Source organism: Lampetra fluviatilis, chromosome 33, assembly GCF_964198595.1.
Source record: "Lampetra fluviatilis chromosome 33, kcLamFluv1.1, whole genome shotgun sequence".
Taxonomy (NCBI): Eukaryota; Metazoa; Chordata; class Hyperoartia; order Petromyzontiformes; family Petromyzontidae; genus Lampetra; species Lampetra fluviatilis.
In genome coordinates this window covers 7323735-7339583 of record NC_136307.1, presented here as the reverse complement: position 1 = coordinate 7339583, position 15849 = coordinate 7323735, and the positions used below count along the sequence as shown (strand labels likewise).

The 15849-nt window shown below is 43.7% G+C and overlaps 1 protein-coding gene across 3 annotated transcripts in view; it reads right to left on the bottom strand.

Moving 5' to 3' along the window:
• Positions 1-15849, bottom strand: part of LOC144944018 (mitogen-activated protein kinase-binding protein 1-like) — a 79055-nt gene that overhangs the window by 30789 nt on the left and 32417 nt on the right. For all 3 annotated transcript variants that reach the window (XM_078872002.1, XM_078872004.1, XM_078872003.1), the window contains exons 11-19: positions 14352-14536; positions 12032-12123; positions 9428-9553; positions 7550-7620; positions 4771-4892; positions 3781-3856; positions 2167-2278; positions 1958-2021; positions 304-411 (exon numbers count right to left, since the gene is read on the bottom strand). In XM_078872002.1, the coding sequence (XP_078728128.1) occupies positions 304-411; positions 1958-2021; positions 2167-2278; positions 3781-3856; positions 4771-4892; positions 7550-7620; positions 9428-9553; positions 12032-12123; positions 14352-14536 (956 nt within the window). The remainder of the gene's footprint in view (positions 1-303; positions 412-1957; positions 2022-2166; positions 2279-3780; positions 3857-4770; positions 4893-7549; positions 7621-9427; positions 9554-12031; positions 12124-14351; positions 14537-15849) is intronic.

The window sequence follows — 15849 nt, the reverse complement described above, 5'->3', positions numbered from 1 at the left end:
TGCCAATAATAGTGGAGGCAGCAGTGATGGTGGTGATGATTGTGGCAGTGACGGCGGTGGAGTTGACAGTTGTGGTGTTAGCGATGGTGATGGTAGCAATGCTCGTGATGGTGCCAGTAATAGTGATGGTGCCAGTAAGCGATGGTGGAGACAGCAGTGATGGTCACGATGATTGTGGCCATGGTCGTGGCAGTGACGGCGGTGGAGTTGACAGTTCAGTGAGATTTGGTGGCAATGATGGTGGCAACGGTGGTATCGCCAGTGGGCCATGCTGATGTTGGCAGCGGTGCTGGCGGCGCTCACCTGGCTGGCGGGGAGGCAGAGACGCCACGCGGGAGTTTGTGCAGCTCCAGCTGGCGCTGCCGCATGCTCTCAGTGAGCTCGGGGTTGAGCCTCCATACGAACACGCAGCTGTAGACATGCACGTGTCACTCACCACTCGCTCACTCACTCGCAACGAGAATAATAATGGTAACATTCGGCTGATACATTTGTTTTGGGGCTAGGCCATGCAGTCGTTTGATACTGAAACTCTCTTTATGAACCCCACCCACACCACCCGACAAGACTGTCATGTATATAAAGATAATATCTACACGTGCCAATGCATTGCTCAAATTTTTACCCAATTCAGATTTCCGAATACACTACCTGAAGAAGCTGAAAGCAGTTTGTTTCTGTCATAAAAATTCTTAATCTACCAATGAGAAAGAATTTTATTGGTCAGAATTTGATGAGTGCATTGGCACATACACATAATTTTGTCGTTATAACGACCACCACGTGGCCCAATCCAAAACAAATATGGATCATTGTAATGGCTATAAAAATCTACGTTTCAGAGTTAATGTACAGCTCTCTCAATCCACTGCTGGACGAAGGCATCCGCGTGCCGTGTCAATCATGCAGGATGGATGACACCACACTTTACCACTCTCCTGGTGAACCATTAGTCGCATCAGAACATCAACAGGCCAATGCACCACATCTTCTTCATGAATAGAAAATTTAAGTCACAAGCCACAGTGCGGTTGTGGCCATGAAATCTAAACTATGGTCCATATCGTAACCCACTGTAGTCTGCGCTCCTTCATTGGAGCAGGAACATAGCAAAACCACGCAAAAGCTCTCACCTCATCGTGGATACAAGACCTCGGACATTGGCATTTAGCACCTGAACATATCACTGCCACGGACAAGAATAGAAAACTAGGCTGCTCAGTGTTTGGGTTCGGTCCAGGGAGGCCAAACACCAGTTCAGATATCCACTCACCACGGATGTTAATCGTGACCGGGCATCACCCTGCAAACTGCTGGCCACCTCCCGAAGACACTCACTCGCATATCACACGTCATCTCCCAACCCCTCACCACCTTCCAACCACGCACCACTTCTTTCACTCAGTACGACTCACCACAGCCCACACGTGTCACTCACCACCTCCCAGCTACCTGTAACTGTCAACACCCATCGCTTGAGACCTTCCAACCACTCAACACTTTCCTCGATCACCGATTACTTTCAAAGCACCTCACACCGCCAAACGCACTTACACTCGCCACCAGCACTCACAACGTGCCAGACTTAATAAGCTACAAGTTTGATTCCCGGCCACGGTTATGGTCAGTGGCTTTTCGTCAGTGGCGAGTGATCTCTGGAACCGGTCCTGGGGAACCCCCTTCAAAAAACGGTACTCACTAGAGCGGTGAAAGTATGGAAGAGCAAAAGGCTGTACATTTTCTTGTATATTTGTAATATTGTAATACATTGAATGTGTACATCAAAATCAATGCCGATGCATGTTAGTTACTAGGTAAAATCCTTAACACCATGCATGCAAACAAAAGTGTTAACGCTGATCTATTACACCTACAATAGTGCTGTTTGTCGCTGACCGCTTGGCATTTTGGGCCTTGGGAACTGTGCTCAGCAACTGTTAAGGAAAAAAAAACTCACCTATCAGCAGAGACGGAGATAAAGTGGCTGCAGTTGTTGCTAAACTTCATTCCAGTAACGATCTCTACAGGGGTCAAATGGCACGCAGAAAAGGTCGTCAGACAGGGCATGACCTTATGAAGGCGAGGTAGCAGGTGCGAGCGACTGTGTGCGCGTGCATGTGGCCGGTTGCGCAATGTCGCCCGCCCACCATCCCGCCGCCTCCTCACCAGAATGTCCGAACATGGTGGCCACACACTCGCCAGTGTAGAAGTCGTAAATTGACAGGTTCTTGTCAGAGGAGCTGGTGGCGATGTACATGCCTGAGGGGTCCATTTGAACCTGCCACGTGCACGCAAGGATGCTATCATTAAACAGCACACAGCCACGCAAAGCAATACAATGATATGATTTAAAACTAATTCCAGTCATTCTCAATTAACTGATAGATGAAGGTTCTCCCCCAAATCATGCCCGTCATGTGGGTTTTCACATTACTTCACACAAATCAGTGCGTGTTGGTGCAGGGAGGAGAGGGGATGGCAGGACTGGTTCGGATATCACTTGACACTGACGTTAGCAGTGGCCGGGAATCAAACGCAGGCAACTGGTTTTGCAGTGCAGCGTGCCAACCACTGCACATTACAATACAATTTGTGTCGACGTGTTTTTGTTTGGTTTGAATGCGACCCCATCACTGAAAGATGTGCGCCGCGGGGGAACACTCGTTAGAGGGAGGGGGTGAAGATTACACAGGACTGGAAACTTCCCGACAGGATCATATGCAACAGCATCTCAATATACTGTAGAGAAACTGTGGAAATATTTATTTTATAGAAAGAGGCAGTCAATCATTGCCACTTAAAAAAAGAGGACAATAGTCAATAGTCAGATTCCAGCACAGGAGAAGGAGCGACCCCCCTACTGAGCACAGGCCGACTTGGGATTCCAACCAGGGCGGTTGGTAGAGCAAACAGCCGTAAGAGAGTGAGATGAGAAGTACAAGTAGGAGAGTAGAAGATATTCGTAGAAGAGTAGAGCAACGAGAGAAATGAGAGGTAAATGTAATGCAGCCTATTCTTGGTTCTTTCGGTAAAGTCACGTAGAAGGGAAACAATATAATTATAATAATAATAAAACAATAAAATTCTACGTGACTTTACCGAAACAACCAAGAATATGAATCCCTGCAGTCACGAAAGCTTTAAATCAAAATGTAATGCAGCCTATTCAGAATCTTGAAATTGGCGAGGGCAATTATGTGAGTTACTCTAGGTTGCATTAATTGCAAGAGGAGGAATCTGGGGATTAGAGTGGTGTGATCTCGCTTACAGGTACAGGCAAGATGTAGAGTTAGATTGACGCATCCACTTCGATTAATGTTAATTCTTAAGCTCACAGTATAATGCATCGAGCATCGAATTGCTTTGCATAAGAATCAACATTTTTTACTAGTATATGTCGTATGCAATGGGGGTAAACGTTACTCCGGCAGTCAACAGAATAGCTACGTTTCATTGCGATGTTACAAAAACAACTATCAAAGGATTCGCGATCTTGAATGGGACTAATTATTCAGATCGCCATGGGTGAATTGGGAGAAGCCGTGGGGTGACATTCCACATGATCGCAAGCAGTCATGGACGCAAAACAAAGTTGGCGGTTAACCTGGAAATCTGAAAAGTTGATGGATAACCAGGAATTGACAAGGCTTATGGTTAACCACGAAATTCCAAAGGTCAGGAACAAAAAAAATAAATTCAAAATTCGCCGAGCTCATCGTGCATGGTGCAGCAGGAATGCAGCGCTGCGGGTGACATGGCAACGACCGTTCGGACACCGACCTTGATGAGTGTGCCGTCCTCTCCCTGCGAGCCCTTGTAGCACTTCCTCTGCTTGCCGCTGACGATGTTGTAAATCCTGCCACACCGACGCACATGGTGGTAAAACACAGATGCTTCTTGAAATGTAACTGCAATATAACTGTAAATATATTATTATCGTTGTTTACATTAACGGATTTGGGCAAGACATGTCACTAGAAGGGTAAATTGGCCCGTGGTCGAAAATAATAATGGAGCAGCAGCCATGGAATGGAATTAAACCGAAAGCACGTTTACTCATGAGACGGAGCAATTAAATAATTTTGCATGAAGATTGTCGGCAGATTTTAACATCACTAGGATTGTGAGAGGTGGAGGGGGGCTTGGGGAGGCCTTCATCCAGCAGTGGAATGACCATGCTTGATAATGATGATGAAATTCTAAGATGCTAAATTAAAACGCGTCAAGGACTCGTTAAGACAAAAAGGAAACAAAGGACTATGCTTAGGCAAGTTATAAAAGAGGTCAAAAACCATGAACATTTTGTACCATGCTACTCATGTCGGGTTTTAAACACTCCGATGTATAAACGTGGTTCTGTATCTGCTGTTCCATCAAGTCACGGTGGTTATAAACTAAGCTCATAACAATGCCATCTATTCAACTATAAAACGCGATGATCATACTCACAATACATGCATCCAAATGTGCGTGCAAGTATCGATGTTTATTGATACGCATATTTGTTGTATGTAATTGGTTGCCGTGCAGGCCTTCCTCCTGCGGCCACTAGAGGCACTACATGTTAAACGCTAAAAGAAAAATATTCTAACAACCCCCATGCATTATAACAATTTGTAAGGGGGTGGGAGAAGGTGGGGGAGGGGGGTGGTGAATCGATAATAGCAGTTGTTGGAACACAATTTTGATAATCATTTTTTTTAAAATAAAAACACTAGGCCCCCTGGGCTAAACGTCGATCTATGCAGGCGATATGCCCCATGACCATACCGGATGTTCCTGTCCTGGCAGGCAATGGCGGCATACTTCTGGGTGACGTCCACATCCATGTCGTACAGCGTGGTCTTTCCCACCACGTGGTGCTTGCGTGAGAACTGCACTCCATCTGCGGTCTGCAGAGCACACGGACACGGGCCAGATCAGCGACGGGTTCCACGGCAAAACAGCCGTGCTACTGACCAGCAGAGAGCAATAGCAGCAGCGCAGAGGGAAATTTGAAATAACGAAGTCACATTTGTGAATAATTGTATGTAATAGGTGATGTGTTTTGTCAAATGGGCCCTTCTTCACAGCGCATAGAAAGGCCACGAGAGGTGGAGTAAGATAATTGGTTGCATCTGCTATAAATAATCGTATAATTTTTAAGGCACTTCAGGTGCGCTACTTGGATAGAGTTGTGGCGGCACAGTTGCGTTAACCTGGTGGCCCGGGTTCGACTCTAGGCGATGGCTAATATTTAAATTGCGAGCGATATCTGAACTAGTTTTGAGCCCCTCGCCACACTAACCTGAACTTACCAGTGTGGTGAGTTCCGGTAAAAATAACCTCCATAAACAACAACATCGTGGGGGAGGACAGCCTAACAAAGAGCTGTAAATTAAATTATCAAAACGATTCATGATGTACGACGTGAACGCTTATTGTAATTTGTCAAAATAGGCTGATTGTAAGGTTTGACAGTTTAACACGTAGGCTTTCGCAACCAATATTTATCCATAATAGAGCACCTTGGAACGTAAAACGGCAATCATTGCCAAGTCATCAATTCCCAAGGAAGAGCAATACCTGATCAAACCAAGGCCATAAAAACCACCAAGACTTTATGGGCTACCAAAAATTCAAACCTGATGTCCCATTAAGACCCATAGTTAGTACAATAGGCTCTGCCACGTACAAATTAGCACAATACGTAACAAAACAAATACAGCCTTACATCGGTAGGATCTCTTCGTTCATCAAAAACTCTGAACATCTCGTAAATATAATTAAAGATATTAAGCTTAACCCGAATGATATTCTCGTAAGTTTTGATGTGACTTTTCTGTTCACGAGGGTTCCGGTCAACGAGTCAATTAAATTACTCGACACTCCGGTAACGAACAACGGTTTAGCCAAAGACATCCCAAGACGAGCTGAACACTGTCTAAAGAACACCTACTTCTTGTGGCAAGGTGACTTCTATAAACAAAAAGAAGGAGCAGCAATGGGCTCTCCTTTGTTTCCTGTGATAGCGAATTTGTACATGGAAGATTTTAAAACAAAAGCAATAGCTTCAAGCACACTAAAACCATCAGCTTGGTTTAGATATGTGGATGACACATTGGTGGTCTGGCCACACGGCAAAGATATACTGAACGCATTTCTAAATCATCTCAACTCGCAAAATCATCCATCCAGTTCACCATTGAAGTGGAAGCTGACAGAACTCTACCATTTCTGGATATTCTGCTCAGACGGGGTCGAAATGGAAACTACCACAGTGTCTACCGAAAGAAAACGCATACTGACGCCTATCTGAATGGAGTGTCACAACATCACCCTACGCAGAAACCTGCTCTTATCAAGACGCTCATTCATCGAGCTAAGAAAGTGTCAGATAGTGACAGTCTGAGAAATGAAATTCAACATGTTAATGAAGTGCTGCAAGTGAGCGGTTATAATGATGCATAAATCAACAGGGCATTGAATGCCAAAACCAAATCAAATAACACAAGCATTGAAACTGTCCAAGTAATTAAAACGATCAAAATACCGTACATTGTGGGAGTAACTGATAAACTAGCCAGATGTTTGGAAAAACAAAACATCCGAGTCAGATTTGGAACGGTACATAAAATACAGGAATTAATATCTGCTCCAAAAATGTATTACTGAAGCTATCAACAGAAGGTGTGTACAGGATTAACTGCACGTGTGGAAAATGTTATGTTTGGCAAACAGGACGAATGATCAGTAGGAGACTAAAAGAACATCAGAAATATTAAAGTCTCGCAAATACAACTGTCAGCCAACAAGGACCTCAATTGATTTTGATGTTGAAGTTCTGTGCAAAACTTGCTACTCCTGGCCAAGAATAAATTAGAGAATCTATCGAAATTGAAATAAATAAAAATAATTTTAACCATTCGGATAGCTACCGCCTTAGTGCTGCATGGAAGCGAATCATCAAATAATACATTATTTAAATGCATGCCTATGAAGGGCAGCATACTTCAATAGGGATTACCGTTGGTACGGCTATTTTACTACACACAATAGACAGGAAGGACAAGATCAAAGGGCTTGAATAATGCACATGCATAATTTACGTTGACTCAGTAATCCCCCCTCCCCCCCCAACTTTGAGCAAGAGCGCAGAAGCGTGGTCACTACATCTACGCCTCTATATAAGGAACGAAACAGGTGGACTTCTCCACAAATCTGTCTGTCGCCTGATGAAGCTAGTTTTAATTACTGGCGAAACGTCGTACTCCGATTATAAATGTTGTGGCTTGTCTCTCCAACACACCGGTGTGCTGGACTAGCGACGAATTGGCACGTTCTGTTTACGCGACAACCCTTACTAGTTGGCTGTGTCGGGTGGTGGCGGGTTTTAACGACACATTTATATATTTACGCGATCTAACCTAGAAAACCTCTATTATGGATGTAAGCTTTGTTATAAGGGCTATGAAGAGGGGATGCGTAATGAATGTTTGAATGCTGCGGTATGCTGATGTAAAGTCCCATTGTATAAGGTATCTATTCTCAGACTATTCGATGTCATTACCTTTTCAGCGTTGCGAAAGTATATCGACTTGTCACTGCCACAGCTAACAAGCTGCAGCTGGTCTCCAATTCCTACAATTAAAAGAATGCAAATGCAAACATTTTCATGAATTCCGTACAGCTGAAACAGCCAAGCTGTGAAATTGTATGCGTAAAAAATAGCATTCTTAGCATTTTTTAGAAATTGTCTTTTGTCAATAATGTGATTATGACAGACACAAATATTAATTTGGTCACTAATTAAATAAAAATACTTAATTCGTGCAAAACTTAAAATGTAGTACAGTAAGCCATCACTAGAGTTATCGTTAAATTAAATTCATTTATAAGGCACATAAAAAGAGTGATGTCACTTTTCTTGGTCGCCAATTGCATTCGTGCCTATGACCAAATGTCTCTGAATGTGCACAATCACATCAGATCTCCAAAGCCAACCAGGATTGTGTCTGGATCACGTTTGGATGGGTGACCACCGCCACACAAAAAACTGTTATTATAGGCGGCTGCAGAGCTGAGATGTCAGCAGATGGCAATACAGCGCAATGTATAGTTCTTCTATGACCCATTGTCTCTGCTCCTCACCATCAGCAAACTGTGCAGACAAGTGAAGTATGTTTACATTATCTCCATGATCCGCATGGCATGTGGAGGCCCTCATCCAGCAGTGGCTTGACTGTGCATGTATACATGCGAGTATATTCCAATACAGATTCTGCAGAAACCAATGGCACTGTAATGGACAGGCCGTTGTACTCATTACACCATTTCCTGTTGCTGCGTAAACCTATCATTCACCTCCTTTGCCGACGATAATAAAAATGAGACACTCGTTAACATGTAGGCAGCACTCAAACTACACTTTGCAGGTGGAAATGCCAAGAACTCAAGTGAAGCCTGCTGGATGGGTCCTACGTGAATGTCATGATACAGGGGGGGGGGGGGCACATCCAAAGGTCTTCTTCACACCCGTAGCCTTTCCACTTTTGACATATATCCTTGCCTATTTACATATTAGTAAAAAAGTCACCCTACATCTGTTTTAATGTTTCTGTAACTTAATTATAATTATACGATTAATAATTATCAGTCTAAAAATTATTTGCTAAACCCGACTGGCACTACAGAAAATTTATCAATTCACAGGGATTTATATTTGTGCAGTATTTTTTATTTTTTTACTTCTCAAGCGACGCAGTTGTTAATTGCACCGATTTCTATTCACTTCATTGCTGTACTTTATAAAATGTTCATTTTGTCATTTCGGTGACCCAGATCGGTCTTGCACACAAGAATGCCCGTGTCTCTGCCTGTTCTCATTTGGTAACGCAAAATCAATTAACACTTTGAACGTCACCGTTGGGTCACGACCAAATGGGATTTACTGTCTCATGCTATTTCACTTCGAAATGGTCTCATAAGCAGACTTGTAAAATCTCCTTCCACAGGCCACCCTCTAACACACAGCGGTATTGGACTGCCTCTGCCAGAGTTCCAAAGCGAACTTGTGTCTCATGACACAATGATGGTGATAACATGAATGTAATAAAACTGCCCAAAAACGACAAATATATATTTTAAACTGAGAGTTATAAATCATAATCCTATTGTCTAAGTTCATAAAATGTTATGAATGTAACCCATTACCCATAACAAAAGGAAATATTGGAGAGAAAAAAAAAAAAAAACAGAATTTTTTTTTTTAAATCCAACCCCGCGGCAACGCAAACACACGTGAGTGAACACCCCGCATCCGCGCGAGTGAACACCCGCATCTGCGCGATCACATGGCCGTTTCTCGGGGATTATTGTTCCCCGGCGTCGCGTGGCACCATGTGACCCCGCGCGCTTTCAATCGACCCGCACGCCGCCACCGCCGCACCGGAGAACTTGACGGCGGTGACGGCTGACGAGTGCTCGTCCAGTGTCTGCTCCAGGCTGTATCCACGCTCCGCATTCAGAACGTGGATCAGGCGGTCACGGCTCGCCGTCGCCAGCAGCTTCACGCCTGTGCCGTCAGGAGGAGGGGCCGAGAGACACACACGGAGCGACACGGAGGAAGCCGACAGACAGAGATTAATACATTGATCGATTCGGAACGTGCATCAGACGGTCGCGGTATGTGTCATCAGCGGCTTCACGCCTTGGACAATGACGGGAGGAGAGAGAGAGATGCGGTGGGATGGGAGCGGGGAAGACAGGGAGGAAGACGGACAGAGATTAAGATATTGATTGAAATGTGTTTACAAAAACATAATCGTGGACAGTTGGATAGATAGAAAGACGGACAGACACAGATGAGGGACAAAGTGATGGATGGATAGAAAGATTAATAGATTGATTTACAAACAGAGACATTTAGACAAACAGAGGAAGATAGAGAAACCCAACGGACAGAAAGGCAGACAATTGTAGGAAACAGATAATTAAAAGAGACAGAAAAATTAATGCAGAGAAACAGAAGGAGAATCTGACCAGCAGAGACAAACAAGAACACGAAACGTGAATACAGACAGCCAGGCCAATGAACAGAGCAGCAGATTGTCTGTTTATGTGATTGTTGAACATATAGACACAAATAGATCAATGGAGAGAGATAGAGACACGATCCCTTAGGGTTATGGGTTATAAACAAATGTGAACACAAAGACACACACAGCGCCAGACCAATGGACCGAAGGATAATTAATAAAAAAATAAATATACATGAAAAGATGGGACATGCACACAAGACAGAGGCACGCAACGAAACAGACAAATATGAAGACGAACACAGCAAGGGAGAGATAATGCCAGACACATGGGAGAGGCAATAAAATTAAAACGCATCTAATCTTATGCATATAATCTTACACTACGAGCTTAGACAGCGTTATTTGTGGAGTACATTTTACATCGTTAACTATTTTTACACTCGAGCCCTCATTCCATTTTGCCCACGATGCAAAATCATTGTTCCAGGCACAGTCTACTGCAAACTGTGCTTCACTTTATAGCAGATGGTTTGTTGTGTTTTGTGCGTGGCTGTGAATGGTGAGCGTGTCCCCCCTCGATTATCATCATTATGACCATTAATGCCTATGACCAAAACACACTAAATGTGTCCGATATCGGAGGGTCTCAGAAGCTAAACAGGTTAGAGCTTGCTGCTTAGTAATTGCATGGGTGACCACCACCGCGACTTGCTAGGTGTTCCAGGTGTCCCACCGCAAGGTGAGGCCAGGAGATGGCAGTGCTGAGTGTCAATGGGCCAGTGCAGAAATTGGTACCACCTAAGGCAGCAAAACGTTAGTTGTATTTATTTGTCAAATACAAGTGAATTACTTTATAACCTACTCGTTTCAAAAGGTCCTCAGATCATTCACCGTTTTTGGCCACAGAGATATTGGAACTGCCAAAAAGGCAATTCTCTGGTCTGGGCTCATGAATGATTAATGGAATTGGCCAAACATCCCAATGCAGGATCACTCCTGAAAAAAAAGTATTGAGATTCAGGGAGGCTTTCGTGGGTAAATAATTACCATTACTATTGTTTGTAAATGATTCATAGAAGATAAATACAAGTCTCTGAGCACTACAAATACATTTTTGTAAAGCGCTCAGTGTGCCATTGAATAAAAATGTTAAATATGAAGTAAACATAAATCACACGGACTCAAAAATCAGTAATGCGGTATTGACCGAAACGTAAACATTCAGAAAATAACTTCGCAGTATCACATCATCAATGTATCCATTCATCATCCAGTATCGATGATGAATTATGTAATATCATAAGTGATATGCCGACCTGAAGAAACGAGTCCGTGTTTACGTGTCTGCATGTGTGCACGCACACAGAGTGTATTTTCAATGTTATTTTAACATTCGTACAGTATTTTATCAACAGATTGTGGCATGCTCGATAACTGGTTTCCACTACCTTTGTTTGCGTAACCTCCCCAACTGTACCTTCACGAAACATGAAACTGTCTAGGTAGATTATTAATTCATGGAAGACTTACTCCAGGCATCGTTATTTTTAGGAACACATTACTATGATTGTTAGTGTGCAGTGGCCTGCATCTAGCAGTGGAATCACAAAGGGCTGAAAGATGTTGTTATTATCAGACAATATCTTCTTGGTTCTTTCGGTAAAGTCACGTAGAAGGGAAATAATAAAATAATAAAAATAAAACATAATAAAAAACATAATAAAATCATTCTCACGACGTTTCGGCCACAACACAAGCAGCCGTCCCTCAAGTGAAGAACAGGTCTGTCGGACGTTGTCTTTCCGCAGACCTGTTCTTCCCCTGAGGACGGCTGCTTGCGTTGTGGCCGAAACGTGGTGAAAATTATTTTATTATGTTTTATTTTTATTATTTTATTATTTCCCTTCTACGTGACTTTACCGAAAGAACAAAGAAGATGAATCCCTATACAGTTACAAAAGCTTTAAATCGAAATTTATCAGACAATACTCAAGCACTGCCGTGTCACTCACCGGTATCAGGGGTGGAATACTCCAGGCACATGACCTCCGTCTCGTGGGCTTCGATCTTCATCTGCTCCGCCAGAAAGTGAAGGTCATAGATCCTGCATTGACAAGGGAAGCGTAACCCTCAATATCAGACATGTTGCGACAATTTAACACGTAAGGCTTTCGCAACCAATATTATCCATAGCTCTTTTTTTGGGTTAGATCGTATACATATAAACGTTGTTGTTGAACCCGCCACTATCCAACATGGCCAAATAGTAAGGTTTATCACGTAAACAGACATGCCAATTCGTGACTAGTTCAGCACACCGGTGTGTTTGGAGAGGTAAAACCTTACTAATTGGCCGTGTCGGGTGATGGCAGGTTTAACGACACATTTATATTTACACGATCTAACACTAAAAAAAAACCTCTTATGGATGTCGCAACAAGACTTGGTTTGAATCAACTAAATAAATATATGCAGTACTTTGTAATTGTATCACAAATTAATTATTAGGCATGTAGTGATTTTCTAGGAGCGATGATGGGCGGTGGTCGAGACAAACATTGGGTGGTAGCCAGAAATCAACTCATGTGCAGGAGCTAGAAGGATTATTGCAGCGCAAGACCGTAGCGAGATGACAGCGGCTTGGGAAGGTCTTTGTCTAACAGTGGATAGATCATGGCTGACAAGAATGACTAAAAACAGCCCACACACCTTTCCCATGATCAATTTAACGATCAATTATTTTTTCACTCATTTGTATCGTCTAATGTTTTTGTCTTGTTCTATTATACATTTTAATTAAAAATACCAATTTACATGTACAGCAGTAAGCTTGTATCTTGAGCACAATAATCTATTTTAATGGACGAATCATTAAACGCCTCTAAATAATACTGCTAATACTGTTACTAAGGGAACCGTGTGAATTGATGAAAATACTACAAAGTTTGTATTTAAAGAGCATCTCAAAGTCATTACAGCTTATACAGCGCCAATCATAAAATCTCAAGGCTATTTAATGTGACCGCATATGAACACAGAGTGCACAACGTAGGATCAGACTCATGCAATCATGGTAAAGAAAAGGAGCCTCTTTGTGGCATGGGGAGGCTGGGAACAAGCTGTGAACAGGAAAAATATGCCAGCACTGTGAAGCTTGCCCGTCACAGTGCAGAACAACCTGGCTGGGAGATGAAGGAGGAAAATCTTAAAGCCTACACTGGAACAGGGACAGGAAGGGAAGGGAGACAGTGGAGTTTACAGCCAAAGGGAGCGTTTTCTGTAACTCTCACGGTCCAATAAAGCATCACTTCTGTATCAACTACAAGGAGCTCTGTTGACATTTGTTGGCTGCTGCAGCTCAACAAAATAGAACAGCCACCACGGAGGGGAAAACAAGCTGTCATGAATGACTGAGCCTTCCAGGACAGAAAGCAAATAAAACATGAGCCGGACAGACAGGAGATGCCTCCCCCCACCCCCTCTCTCGTGATGTGTGGAGCACTGTGCCATAGGATGTCAATAGCTCCAGACAGCGTGAAATACACTTTTTGTAAAATATGGAATCAGAGCTGCCTCAGTACAAAAGTGCACACGGGAAGAATATGGGTTCCAGAGAGAGGCACAGAAAGAGACATCCAGAGACACGGAGGGACAGAAAAACAGAGAAACAGACACAGAAATGGACAAAGACACAGACATGTAGACAGACAGACGGACATACACAGAACGACAAATACAGAGATACAAACTCTCGAACAGAGGTATGCAGAGAAATACAAAGACACGCAGAGAAGTTTCAGAACACGTGGCCCTCTAAGCAGACACAGAGACAAACATCCCTTAACACATTTTTGGGGCAAGTGCTGTTTGCGAGCACCTGTGATGGCCAGTACAGCACACGAGGAGGTGGTTACAGCAAACACCACGGCCACCCGCCTCTATCTCCCCAGTGTAAATGTTGACACATCATACCAGGTACTAATTTGAGGCCGAGTCGACCTAGAGGAGACCCACGAACGGTTAAGATAATCTTCACTGATGTTGGTCATGAGCGCAAAATCAAACTCGGGTCGCTAGGTTCGTAGCAGAGTGCCCTAACCGCAACCGCACAAGCACCACACAACAACAACAACCGCCATTCGCCACTAAGTGGCGGTGACGTCACCACGACGCTTGTGCCAGGCCATGTGCACCTTGAGGCCACACACGCACACACGCACACACGTACATGGATGCAAAAACAGCAGCAGCACTGGCCAGGCCGGATTGTGCCAGGAGACGGACAAATCCCGGTTGGCGGTGGCGCGACATGGCGAGCATACGGCTACGCACCGAAGGTTTCCGGTACGGTCGCCGGAGGCCAGGTGCTGCCCGTCTGGGCTGACGCACAGCGTGCGGATGCCGGTCTTGGCGTCGGCAGAGGCTGGGTCAGCCTTGTCGGAGCTGCCGGCCGGGTTGTTCTCAGAGTCCTGCAGGCTCTGCAGGTTCCCGTCCACGTACAGCACCTTCAGCAGGTCCTGTGAGAGGAACATCCTCTTGCGGTGAACTGGGCAGGCTGTTGGGACGGGCGATACTAGAAGGTGAAGGTGGATACGTGCCCATATCATGCACGAGCTCAGACCAGATATTGCACCTGTAGGTACAACCTGAGGTGGCATAACTTTAGTGGTTCCAATTTCTTAATGAGGTCAATAAAAGTGAATTGTGTGAATAGATTCGATTACTACCAATTCTTAAAGAGCTACGTATTTTATAGCTTTAGTGCACAAGAGTTTAAACTTTAAAAATATGGAAAGCTTTAGTGCACAAGAGTTGAAACTTTAAAAAAATATTTGAAGAATATCACTATATATTTTATATTGTTATAGCATTATAGATTTTAACCACCACATAAAAATTACACTGCTGTAGATTTTTACATCCCGCTCTATGTCCTTCCCTGTTAAAAAAAAAAAATGTACTTTTGAAATCATCTTAATATAACATATGCACCACCGTTTTTGGGGACTGTGCACCATTATAAGACTCAGTTTGCGTGAACGGCGCGATATAAAAAAAAAAAACACTCATTGTATTTATTGCGTTATCACTGCGAAGGTTTTCACAGCTGCGCTCTACAGCTCTCCGGGTTATTCCCCATGGTATTCGGCATGATGCCCGACGGCTCGCTCCACGTGCTGGGAGCTCCTTCATGTTCCCGAATTAGGTTCCTGGAGAAGCTCCCAACACTTTGAGCGAAACGTCAGCCCATTGCGCCTAACACCGCAAGCAAAAAACACATTGTAGAGAGCCAGTTGATTTGTGAAGTAAATTTAAAAGCGACGATGTTCGTCATTGTGTTTCCTGTGCCGCACGCGGTGCTTTGTGGTGAGGGCAGCACTGCGCCTGATCGCCCACATCTCTCGACTCTGTGTGTTGAGACTTAAAATACTAAGCATTCATTTTTAGGCTGCATCCACTAATATAGGGAGATATTAACAAGTAAACCCGTAAAAACAAAGTTTTTCACTATAAATCCTTTATATGCGTGGCGGCTAGAGTCTTCTCGTCCTCTGGCTTGAGATGGCTGCCACCTATGGGTCAGATGATTGTCTGCCAGTATTAAGCAATTGGTAATTAAATATTTAATTAGTTTTCCCTAAACAGTGTAAAATTTTGGGAATTTTTTTTCACGAACATTAATTGTCTCGCACAAGGAGTCTGTGTGGAAAATGTCAGCTCGATTGGATCACGGGAAGTGGGTTAAAAAACGACCGAAAGATTTGCACGGTCGTAAGCAAGCAAGCAAGCACGCAAGCAAGCGAACTTAATATAAAGGATTTAAAAATAC